The sequence below is a fragment of the Lissotriton vulgaris genome, chromosome 2_1 (assembly GCF_964263255.1).
Source record: "Lissotriton vulgaris chromosome 2_1, aLisVul1.2, whole genome shotgun sequence".
In the NCBI taxonomy this organism is placed as follows: Eukaryota; Metazoa; Chordata; class Amphibia; order Caudata; family Salamandridae; genus Lissotriton; species Lissotriton vulgaris.
The window spans coordinates 1,470,155,147-1,470,168,489 of record NC_141687.1 but is presented as its reverse complement, the minus strand read 5'-3'; the positions used below and the strand labels follow the sequence as shown (position 1 = coordinate 1,470,168,489).

The following is a 13,343-nucleotide window of genomic DNA, read 5'->3' as shown; positions in this document are numbered from 1 at the left end:
TATCCTTCTGAATCCAAATAACGGACTAACCTAACCACTACTCAAATTACCTTCATATTTCACTTAACTGATTCAAAAATAATCTTTCTTGGGTTCCGGATTAGCGTGCTACTCGATAAATAAAGCGCTTCAAAAACCCCATCAGGGGTAACAAGCGCTATATAAATGCAAACCTTTTTCCCTCTTCTATCCCTTTGCTATCCTTCTGAATCTAAATAACTGACTAACCTATCCAACACTCAAATTACTTTCATATTTCACTATACTAATTCAACACGAATTCTTCTTGGGTTCCGTAGTAGCGTGCTACTCACTGAAAAAGCGCTTTGACGCCTCGTCAGGGGTAGTAAGCGCTATATAAATGGAATTACAATGCAATACAATGTTTAAGATTGTGGTACAAAAACTCTGTTGCAACAGGTGGTCATATACGAGCATATGTACCACCTGTGCACCCTATAACCTGAGCAAACTGCATAGTCTTGAAAATAATATAGTTTTGTGTTGTTCAGATGCTGAGCTGTGATGGGAAAGTTGATGTGCAAATTTCATCTTAATATCATAGCATTTAATAAAGTATGGAAAAATCTGATTGAAATACTGTGTGACACCTCACCTGCTGTAGTAACCTCTCCTAGGTAAGTTCCAGAATCCAAAACATGCAGTAGACCTAGAGCCTGCACAGTAAGCTTTTTTTTTTGGGGGGGGTGGGGGGGGGGGAGGGAATCATTCTCTCAGATATGGTCTTTTTACATTTGCTAACCATTAGCTTAGCAAATATCCAAATATTGTATGTCTGGCCCATAGTCGGCTAACCAGTTTAGTAACTTTAATCCATTTTTCCTGTGCATTGCTTGTCTTCTTCCCTTGAATGCAGGCATGCTCCATTCCTCCTAGCCCTTGACTACCGCCTAACACTACATCAGAAACACACTCCACCTACTTTGCATTCCAAATACTTCAGACATTGCTATCAGATAACGCAATTACATACTTTTCAATTCTTACCACAAGCACAGAGCCTGAGAATTAGGGCAGTCCTTTTTGACCATCTTTTTGACAAATGTTTGGGTCCAGGCCCAAACACAAATGTCCTTACTGTTTTCCTTCATTTTTTTTTCTCCCACTCAATGCCAACTTCATCCCCTCTATTCCAACGCTCAACCAAACCACCACTTTGGGAAATAATAGATCAAAAGTTTCGAATGATGCACCTTAGTGTCTTCCTAAATCTTTAAGTCTTGTGATGCCAGCTGCACTCCATTATCAGTAACAATTTCCATTGAAACTCCCTCTCGCAAATATTTCTTCCAAGAATTCTATGACAACCCTTGTATTTACATGTAACAAAAATGTTGTCTCAAGGAAACATGAAAAATAATCAATTGCACCCAATGCAGTCATTGCTCCTGTCCCTTGTTAAATTAAGGACCAGTTATATGCATGGCTATTATTTTCTACCTCTCAGCCTTTCCACATCTTAAGAAGGATAAGTAGGGGTCTTCTGAGTCTTGTCATTCTAGGCACATCTAATACACAGTCTCAGCATTGTCTCAAAGTAGTTGTCTAGACGTGGCCCTCTAATGTCAGCCCTAACCATTCATCGCACTCATGCCTATGTGGCCCTCATGCACATGCCCAATATCCTTTTCCTTAGCACCTTCGACACCGCCACCAACTCTCTCCTGAAGAAATGCCATCTTGTCATGTCAATTCCTTACCAACATTCTTGTAGCTCTGCTCTTCTTCACTGCCACTCTGTTTCCACAAACATACGCATTGACCTTGCCCAAACATTTATCAGCCAAAAATGACTGTACCTACTCTTCTAAACAGACACACTTCAGTTTATCACACTAATTTCAGCCACTATGCATCCCTTCTAAGATTCACCCCACTTGTCCTTAACTAGGGGTAACTGAGATTAACTGAGTCACAGTAATATTTTAACCCCCTGGTACATGCTCCATCACCAGGTTGTGCTTCTTAGCAATGCAGAGAATCCCTTTATCTGTACCATTGGTGGTAAAAAGATCCACAAGAGGCCTATGATCTGTTCTTGCCATAAACATGGTACCCAATGCATACTGCCTAAAGTCATTTATACCTAACCAAACACACTAATGCTTCCTTCTCCATTACAGTTTATTTGGCCTTTGCTGGTCCAAGAGCTTTAGACGCTTAAGCAATTGTGACCTCCAAGCCAAGCGTTTTTTTGCATTAGCACAGCACACAGTCCATAATAACGTGCATTCCTCAGTATTACTGACTGCATCTTGTATCAAAAGGTTGTAAGTAGGGGGCCATACGTATTTCTTCCTTAAATTCACTGAACTCAATGTTACACATTCCACTCTGTCCATACTTTGTATCTTTTTTTAATAATTTCACCTTATTTGCAGTTTTGTTAGCACAATTCATCAGTGGCAGCTGCTGTGACATAAAAGTGGTGAGTAGCGCAGGAAGAAGCGTGGGGCAGCACGGGGGGTGGGGGGGGAAGTGAATAAAAAATGTAATAAATTAAAACGCAATTACCTGCCAGCCGCCGCCTCAGTGCTCTTCTGCACCTCTCCTCTCGATTCCCGGCAGTCCATGCAAGACTTCCAGTCCTCTATGCCAATCGTGGTGTTGTTGGCATGCTGATAATGCATGAGAGCAGGGCCGTGATTGGGCTGAGTGGGCTGGTTTAATGCTTTGTTAGAGCCCAGGGGCCTCTGATTGTCCTCCACCCGGCTGTGCAGCAAAGCCTAGGTTGGAGAGATCTAAGTGCACATGACGGTTGGACATCCTAAGACGCGTGGCCAAACCATCATGCGCATTTGTAGCAGTGTAAACCACTTTTCCCCCTTGTTGCAGATGCTGCCTATCAGCATAGCCCAGCCTGCTGGATACAGCTATTTTGTTTACAACTGTATGTAATTCCTTTTTTAAACAGTAGTATGAAGTAAAGAATGTGTGCTTTTTTTCTTTTTGCTTTCCTCAGTAAGAAATATGTCATCCCTTTACAGTGCAGCTGTCCAATAGATTTTGAATTCTGCATCACTTTCATTCAACCTCATCAAGCCTTTACTGTTGAACCAACTTCAGGTACAGTAGCTCTTGCTTCTATGAAACATTTTTCATTTCTTCCTAGCTATTATTTTAAAGTTCTATTTTGTTACTTGTGATCTAACTGTTTGTCTTAAGGTTTATTATGCTACATGCATCATTTAATGCTGTTTGCAGGTTTCAAGGCTGGAATGGAAAAGTCAAATACTGTTCTTTTAGTACCTTTGCCAAAGCCTCCCCCGCCAAATAGATGAAACTATTGATTCCAGATTCTCTCTAGATATTAAAACCTTTAGAGAGATTTGATTGTTTCATTTGTAAATTTTATGTGCTATTCTTTTGTGGATATTTTTATCCAAATAAAGATTTATTTTATCGTTTCATGCAGTAATGTCTCTTTGAAGTGTTCGTATATTATAATAAAAATAAACTCAGTTTACATGGGTGTCATGTACCCAATTGGTCTCCTTCGCCCATCCCATTAATAGGTAAAGAAACGTTTGTAACCATTCTTTTTTGCCACTGTTAAATTAAATGTATTCTTCAACAACATCCGTAAAACTCCCATGGACAGCCATTAATGTCACAGACATATAGGATGAGGAGGGAACATGCTGTCAAGACACCTCCAAGATCCTGCAGGTCTTTAGAACTAAGTTATACACTTCTAGGGGATCCCAGCTTAAGGCCCACATAGCAGAATACCTCGATGACACAGCTATAGGCTGGCTTGGAGATGGAAAACTCTAGTTCCTCTAGCAGTCATTTACTTTAGACTAAATAAAGAAGGTAATCCACAGACCTGTTGTGTTTGCATTTGTCACTCCAAGTGGGATGGGTATGCTCAGACGTGAGTCCCATGCTCTCCACACCACTGAAGTCAAGCTATCCTGGCTGAAGACGGCTGATAGCCAGAAACCGGTCCTAGAATGCTTGATTCCTGTCCAGGAAAGACATGGCTTGGCAGTTCGGGCTGGACTGTTCCCATGAGGCACAGGGTCAAGGCTGTTTTGCATATGGCCATGTCTGAACTGGGGTGGTGTGGAGTGCAAAAAAACGATGGATTTAGGCCCATATCTCTGTACTGGGGTGAATGTATGACATTGTTCTGCATTCTGTCGATCAACTGTTGTTTTTGCAATCCACAGACCTTCCACATAAAAACCGAGGCTCAGATGGGCTATCCGCTGAGTTATAAAAATCTTATGTGGTGCTATTGGCAGCCCACTTACTTGAATTATTCAAAGAGGCACACAAGAAGCGCATGCGTCCACCTACACTGCACAAAACAATAATTGTAATGTCGCACAAATCTGGGAAACCTGAACAACATTTCAAATCTTACTGACTGTTGTCCTTAATCAGCTGTGAGAACAAGATGTACAGGTAGAGTTAATCTCCAATTGACTGAACTTATTGGTGTGGGATTTGCTACGACTACATCTGTCTGATTCGTCCCGGGCCAGTCAACAGCCCACAACTTGCGTACTCTCTTTGCCCTTATGAATGAGTTACACCCAGATTTGGATGTGGTCACTGTATTTTTAGGTACTTCTCAGGGATCTGGCTCCTTGGAATGAGAGTGCCTTTTAACTATTTGGCTTAGAATGGGTTTGCCTCACACCCTCATAGACTGGATTAAAACTTGTTCATCTTCCCTGCTGCAAGAGTTTGAGTGAATGGAAGTTTATTGCCCCCCCATTGGCATCTCAAGAGGCACAACAAAGGAGTCCACTATGCCCAATTTATTTTGAGCTCACTTTAGAGCCACCTGCTGATTGACTGAGGCAGCACTATTCGGACCACACCATCCGATACTAGAGTTGGCACATTTTAATATCTTTGTATGCAGACAATATGACTCTATCTGTCAGGAACCCTAGGTTTTGTCTAAGTTAGATCCTTTGAGAGTAAAACAGGTAGGGGCTATGTCTTTAATTAATAAACTGGAGTAAGTCACAGATTTCCCACAGATATCCCACTCATGGAGGGAGCAGGTCGATTTGTGTTGGATTTGCCTTTAAACTGGTGTGCTGACTTGCTTAAATACCTGGGTGTTTGGATACACCGTAACATGGATACTGTCATTAAAGAAAATTATATAGTAATGGCCCATAAGATAGCCGAGCAGATAAGTCAATGGATATCTCTACCTCTCTTACTAGCTGTCCACAAAGGATTCACTAAGATGGTAATGCTTCCCAAATTGCTCTATCTGTTCTTAACCCCTTCGATGCTGATGACGAGCTCAGCTCGTCATCAGCCACGGGTGACGTGTGCGGATGACGAGCTGAGCTAGTCATGTAACGCGGTTATTCGAAAACAGCCGCACAGCGCAAAAATAACCGCAGCAGCGATGCGGATAAACAACTCATTGGCACTCACCAAATAATTTTTTCTCCAGATCTGTTTACAGCTAATCAGGCTGGCATGGTCAGCCAAACAATCCAGAAAAGGAAACATGTACACTGCCATTTTATTATGAGGGTTTTGACGCTCCAGATTTGGAACTCTCCTATCCCTATGTGCAGGCACACTTTGCATACTATTAATGTATTCCCATTCCTTATAAAAAAAGTGCACACAACCATAACAGTGTGTCAAGCATACAATGTCAAGTTTCTTTCTCCACACCCAAACCTCAAAGGAAACCATTGAAAGGCTAACTATACGTCACACTTTGCACAAACCAACGGAAGCCGAGGTAGCACTATGCACTTTAAATCGGCGCATCCCGGTCTGTCATCGTTCTGAAGTCAAGATTTTAATAAGGGGGGTACTTTTATCTCACGGACTGCCACTGATATTCGCCGGCCGAAGTGAAGAAACAAGATTATGGACTACCGAGGCCGGGGGTGTGGATTTTCTTCCCAATCTTAACGCATGTTTTTGTTTAACTATGGCTATCAGCTTTTTTATAAAGAAAATTGAGGTTTTATTGTTTATAATAGTGGGTCAATCATTGTAATGGTTTTAATTAACTGCACAATAAATTTATTACTTACTTACCCATTCCTTATCTGCTTCACCTTGCAGTGGAGACTAATGCAGCACGCCCAGTCCCTTTGAGGGCTCTGATTGGGACCACTCTCTCACTCTCAACATTGTGACCACTGTAGTCTCCTTTAGGGCATGGAACAAGATTTCCACATCTGTTATTTGATGCATAGCCCTTTTTTTAATCATTTTCGTGATCTTGTCACATTTCATGTCACCCTTTCTTTGAGCTTGCTTCAGGTCTTCAATTGTATTGGTGTGTCCAACCTAGCAGGAAGCAAGTTGCAGAGGCAAATACATCCAGCAGTCACTTGCTTTTTGGAGATTTTATGATTTAGACATTCAATGGTGGTAGGTCTAGTTTCTTTCACTATCTATATGTGTTTTCACTTTTGGCTGCTTCGGATTACTGGGGAGTTGCAAAGGCCTTTCCAGGCGGGGAGAAGGTGACATCTAGCATGCGCCTGGTGAAATGAGAAGGTCCTCATCAGGGCCGGACTGGGAACTGAAAGCAGCCCTGGCAAATTTTGCCAGACCAGCCCCCATCTGGCGCATAGCGAGCGAGCGCAGCGAGCGAGCCCTACTGCTACTAGGGAGGTTTGGGGGGTTCTCACCCCAAGAAAATTTTGGAAAACGACAGACCAAAATGGTGAATATTACAGCACGTTTTCATTACATATTCAATTGTATCAACTTTCAAAGCACAGCAAATAGTAGATGATGACCTTAAAGACACTGGGAAATCATGCGAATTTGAGGCTGCTGCGTTTTGCGTGTTAATTATGGACTTGCTGCAATTCACAAATGACCCATGAACTGCAGATTTTAACAACAACAAAGAAATTAAGTTCACACGGAACTAAAGTTACTAAAAATGCAGAAACGCATTGCAGCACAGTGGAGGGTCCTTCCTAAAGTTTGACTGGTCCCCTTTATGTTCCTTATTTCTGTATTTGGAGTGGTAAACTGGTAATACTGGTAATATTAAGGTACAACATTTGAAAAAAAGTGTTTACATGTGATAAAAAGCAAAAATAATAAGCTTTTGCTAACACAACATGCGCAGCATTATTTTCCTTTTGCTGCCACATCATTTAGTCAACCTACTGCAAAAGTTGGTCCTCTCCTACGTATAATTCCATTGGCCCTGGCTATAATATACCAGTTGTAGAGATTGGGTACAAGTAAGGGGACACCATGAGTTCCAGTTTCTTATAAAAAAAGAATGACATTTCCAACTCAATCTGAGGGGGGCAAAGTCCGCTCTCTAAAATTAGTGAAGGGACTCACTCTGTCCACCCAGGTCCTCACCTCACTTGTACTTTGATTCAGGCAATGCAGGCATGTAAGTCAACGAAGACTAACTAAGCATCCCATGATTCCAAGATTTGTAAACTTAATAACAGCGAACAGGGTAAAAGCAATAACTGCTATTGAAAACACTAAGAAAGAGAAAAGTGTGGTAAGGAAGCACTATATAAAACAAGCATTGGCATAGCCAATAGGTCTCGCCTTTGGGACCTTATAAGTGTTTAGCCACGCAACAGTTAATGTTGTTCCACCAAGGATATTGTGCTGCGTACTTATAAGGTCCCAAAAGCGAGACCTATTTGCTATGCGAATGCTTGTTGTTAAGTTGTATTTTGGGGGGATTGAAGGGGGTTGAATGGGCTGCTCTCTGGCGCCCACATAAGCCAAGTACAGGAAACGTCAACTAGCCGCAAAACCAGGCATGTCCCTACCTCTTGTTGTCAACCAGCCATGAAGCCACGCCGCCTCCCTGTTTGTGTGTGTCTGTTTACAGGCACCAAGGAGAATGTTGTTTGGCACATGACGGCCAAGTGCCAACTCCCTAGCCAAGCAGAACTGATTGGGGCTGTTTCTGTTTCCTCACAGCAAAAGAGCAGGCCCTAGCAGGAGGCAGCGCTACCACCCCGCACTGAACACACAAGTGCGCATTTTAACAGTGCAAACTCCTTTCTTAGAAAGGAGCTTTCTTGTGAAATAAATCTGGACTGAAATCCAGACAATTTAAAAAAATATAGGTCACAACACAAACTGAGCCAGCGTCAATTTGTCTGCTTAAAATATATTTCTCAGCACAAGCCCTTTGGGCAGACCCTAACCTTCGCCCCAGTTACTTACAACAGCATCACACTCACAACCTCACCCCTGGACAGTTGGTTCATGAACACGGAAGTGCAGTCTTATTTTATTTCTATCACTACTGATAAAATGCGCACATTGAACTCTTGTATAACTCCACTGTTAATTTATCATTTGCACATTTCTATTTGGTGATATAACTGAGGGGATTCCCTATTTACACTTATAAGGTAGTCGCTAATGGGTGATGGTGAAGGTTGTTATGCAGAAAGAATGGTTTATGCCTACAAATGTCTTGTGATTGCCCCTTCACAATCTGGCGAAAGCTCTGTGATAAATGCCAGTGTAAAACACGTGTTGCCTGCTGTTTTCCTCAACGGATGAGTTGCAAAATCAATTTTGTCAATACTTCAATTACCAACTTTTTAGGCAGTACTGAATGAAGGGCTGCAAGTCATCATACCAAAAATGTCACACATTCTGGGTTTGAGGGGCAACGATCAAAGACATCACATGAGGTGCTCGAGCACTTAGCACATCGGTTTAGACATAGCTGCATCAGCACACATAGCTTTGCAAGCATACCTTGATAAATGGGCACACAGGCATTTGTGCATGCAGATCAGCAAGCAGACAAAACCCGTGCACACACCTACAAAGACGTACTCTGTTACTGACAGAAAAACACACATACAGAGACACATGGCAACATACAATGTGCATCTAATCACAAATACGATATAAAAGCATACATGGATTGAAAGTTGAACAAACGGAGAGGGGGTTGGTGGTGGTGATAACACATCCACAGGCACCTTATGCACACATGCAGATGATCACCAGAGATGCCTCTGCACAAAGACCAACAAACACAGTCAGACAGGCACCTGGACACATAAGCATACATATACATACGTATACCAGTGAAAAAATACCAATCAACAGAAAAGTACCTATTTGTAGAGGCAAACATACAGGAGCTCACCCACACACAGAAGCCAAAAGATAATCAAGAAGACCTCCATTCATGATGTATGGGTACTTATTCCCACAAACAGTACATGTACGTACACGCATAATCAGACACACATCATGCACCCATGCACGGAGGCCAAGCCAACAAGTATAGAGGAGTTTTTGCACACATGCTAACAGGCATGAATGTACCTATGCATAAAGAGAGAACAAAATATAGTGGCAACACAACATCCTTGGATAGAACATATGAAGGTACACTCTCACATAAAGCACTAATAAGGGCCCACATAAAGGCGCCCATGGATGGTGTGATGGAACACAAAGAGCGATACCATGGATGGAAACATGAATGGACAGCTCAATGGATGTATGCAACATTGGTGAAGGGCTGATGGAAAATGGAATTCAAGGTGGAGAAAAGAGTGGATTTTCAACACCCATTCACTCTTTGTATAGTCAATGGTGAACGTACTTCTACAGGGAAATGGAATGCTTCGGTCTCCATGCCCTTCAATGGCTCAATCACTCTGGAATTATCACTTGTAAGCAACAAACCTTGCCGTGCCCATTCGATCCCTAGTGAACCTGGTGTAAGCGTGTTCAAGTTGCACTGCTATTCAGTGTCTGTATCTCTTTAATAGTAACCCAGCAGGGATTCCAGATCACTCCACACAGACCATTGTTATTAGATGAGTTGAGTCGATTCAAGCAAAGACTACAAATCCCAGAGTACAATTAATTTTTAAATGAAAGCACATACTTGAAGCATTGTGCTTCTACGAGGGGCAATTTGTCGATCAGGCGGTCATAGTTACAATGCGTTCTGCATGCATCAATTTTAACAGGCTTAATTTTCTACTTAGAAGATATGTTTGGTGTGTTAGATATTGACCATTTCACATGTTTTCGTTTTCTGACCTTAAAGGAATTAAGTTTACTTTCCAATGGCAGACACAAAAAGTTAATTTGCTTCACAAACTGTTTCACTTTCCTCTTTTCTAAAAACGTTCTTATCACCCTGCATTTACATTTCCTTACAGACGAGATGGGTGTGATGGAATAAATCTTTGCAGTGAGGCAGAATAGACACGTCATGCAAATTTAAAACGGATTTACTCCAATCTATTAATACAGTGGCATGCACTGCGGTCAGCTGGCTTCAAATAGGTCCCAGAGGGACAGGAACCCTTTAATTACCTTGCCTAGGAAAACAGCAAATGCCACAACAGCACAGCACATATAAGCTTAATGCATTATGCCTGGCCTTGTGTCCACTCTATAGCAAAACATATAATTCTACAATGCAAAACAAGTCATTTTTCTTCTATCTTCAAAAGAGGTACCGTTGATGCTGCAAATATACTTTTTTAAGCTACAACTAAATGATGTACTCCGCTATAGCCTATAGAGAGTGGACAGTTCCATCCAAGGAAATTAACTTTTAATAATATCTTTCCCTTCTCAACGCTAAGAGACCTGAACTTGCAGCCTCGCGCCAATAACTCATTAATGCACTTTTTTTTGTTTCAGACGCTAATTGCGCAGTTAACAGTAGACACAGGTCTTTATTGTTTAATAACCTCTCTTCGCTTCGCTGCACATCCTCTCCTTTGACTCAGCGCGCGTAGCTCAGTGAGCGGAAGGCTGTCCTAAATTAACGAAGATTCCATGAACATGCCTCTGAAAAATTCAGGAACTCACCGGCGGGTGGCAGTCGGCAGCAGGCAGGGGCCCGGGAGTGGGACAGGCACTAGCAGGGGCTAGAAATAATTAAATTATGGGGTGCCTGAGGGGGCTAGAAATAATTAAATTATGGGGTCCTCTCTCACCAGGTGTCGTCGTCTCAGTCTCTGCTCTGGCGTACTTCTGGAATGCTCCTGACCTGGCCTCAGTCACCGGTCGCACACACTTTTTTTGCCATTGCTCTAATGCTCATGATCGCCACCCTAACTTAGGTGGGTCCAGCGTCAACTGAAGAGACCGAGCAGACGCGCGGCAGAGACATCTGCTGTGCGCGACCCACCCTTTTAAATGGTGCAAAGTCATCGCATTCCATTTTTTATGCAGATTGCAGTCAGACAATCCATTCCAGACTCAGAGATTGACAAGTGTTTTGCTTTTTTCTTCCCCGCACGTAGCGAGGAGAGATGCATGCAGAGAGTGACTGACTACTTCATGAACTTCTCTGTTTTTTCTGACTAACGAAGCCAGACCAAAAACTGGCCCTAGAAACAAAACCGGCCCCCTGTCTTGTGTGAATGAAGCTTGCTCCTGCTTATGTGAAGTGCCTGAAGCTTGCGCCCGCTGCCGTGCAGTGCCTGTGTTGTGTGTCTGAAGCTTCCTTCTGTGCAGTGCCTGTGTTGTTTGAATGAAGCTTGCTCTTGCTGCTGTGCAACACCTGTGTTGTGTGAATAAAGCTTGCTCCTGCTGCTGTGAAGTGCCTGTGTTGTGTGACTGAAGCTTGCTCCCGCTGCTGTGCAGTGCCTGTGTTGTGTGAATGAAGCTTGCTCCTGCTGCTGTGAACTGCCTGTTTTGTGTTAATGAAACTTGTTCCCGCTGCTGTGCAGTGCCAGTGTTGTTAAACTGAAGTTTGCTTTGCTGCTGCTGTGCAGTGCCTGCTGTGAGAATGAAGCTTGCTCCCACTGCTGTGAAGTGCCTGTGTTGTGCGAATGTAGCTTGCTCCTGCTGCTGTGAAGAGCCTGTGTTGTTTGAATGAAGCTTGCTCCCGCTGCTGTCCGGTGCCTGTGTTGTGTGAATGTAGCTTGCTCCTGTTGCCGTGAACTGCCTGTTTTGTGTTAATGAAGCTTGCTCCTGCTGCAACGAAGTGCCTGTGTTGTCTGAATATTGCTTGCTCCTGCGAAGTGTCTGTATTGTGTGAATGAAGCTTGCTCCTGCGGTTCTGCTGCAAAGTGCCTGCGCTCTGTGAATGAAGCTTGCTCCTGCCACTGTAAACTGACTATGTTGTGTGAATGAATATTTCTCCTGCTGCTGTGAAGTGCCTGTGTTGTGTGAATGAAGCTTGCTCTGGCTGTTGTAAAATGACTGCCTTGTGTGAATGAAGCTTGCTCCTGCTGCTGTGAAGGGCCTGTGCTGTGTGTCTAAAGCTTGCTGTGTGCAGTGCCTGTGTTGTGTGACTGAAGCTTGCTCTTGCTGCTGTGCAGTGCCGGTGTTGTTAAACTGAAGTTTGCTTTGCTGCTGCTGTGCAGTGCCTGTTGTGTGAATGAAGCTTGCTCTCACTGCTGTGAACTGCCTGTGTTGTGTGAAAGTAGCTTGCTCCTGCTGCTGTGAAGTGCCTGTGTTATTTGAATAAAGCTTGCTCCCGCTGCTGTCCGGTGCTTGTGTTGTGTGAATGCAGCTGCTCCCATTGCTGTGAACTGCCTGTTTTGTGTTAATGAAGCTTGCTCCCGCTGCTGCGAAATGCCTGTCTTGTCTGAACATTGCTTGCTCCTGCAAAGTGCCTGTCTTGTGTGAATGAAGCTTGCTCCTGCTGCTGTGAAGTGTCTGTGTAGTGTGAATGAAGCTTGCTCTTGCTGCTGAGCAGTGCCTGTGTTGTGTGAATGAAGCTTGCTCTTGCTGCTGAGCAGTGCCTGTGTTGTGTGAATGAAGCTTGCTCCTGCTGCTGTGCAGTGCCTGTGTTATATAAATGAAGCTTGCTCCTGCTGCTGTACAGTGCCTGTGCTGTGTGAATGAAGCTTGCTCTTGCTGATGTGCAGTGCCTGTGTTGTGTGAATGAACTTGCTCTTGCAGCTGTGCAGTGGCTATGTTGTGTGAATGAAGCTTTCTCTTGCTGCTGAGCAGTGCCTGTGATGTGTGAATTAAGCTTCCTCTAGCTGCTGTGCAGTGCCTGTGTTGTGTGAATGGGGCTTGCACCTGCTGCGAAGTGCCAGTGTTCTGTGAATGAAGCTTGCTCCTGCGAAGTGCCTGTGAACTGTGAATGAAGCTTGCTCCCGCTGCTGTGCAGTCCCTATTTTGTTTGAATGAAGCTTGCTCCCACTGCTGTGAAGTGCCTATGTTGTGTGAAGAAAGCCTGCTCCTGCAAAGTGCCTGTTTTGTCCGGGCGCGGTACAGACATCTGCTGCTCGCAATCCACCCTTTTAAATGGTGCACAGTGCTCGCATGCCATTATTTATGCAGATTGCAGTCAGAGAATCCATTCCAGACTCAGAGATTGATAAGAGTTTTTTTTCTTCCCCGCATGAAGCGAGGAGAGACGC

At 43.5% G+C, this 13,343-nt stretch overlaps 1 protein-coding gene across 1 annotated transcript in view; it reads left to right on the top strand.

Moving 5' to 3' along the window:
- The window catches only part of CFAP221 (cilia and flagella associated protein 221), a 663,664-nt gene that overhangs the window by 185,442 nt on the left and 464,879 nt on the right, over positions 1–13,343 (top strand). Inside the window, exon 7 of the mRNA XM_086957336.1 lies at positions 2,984–3,087. Within this exon, the coding sequence (XP_086813462.1) occupies positions 2,984–3,087 (104 nt within the window). The remainder of the gene's footprint in view (positions 1–2,983; positions 3,088–13,343) is intronic.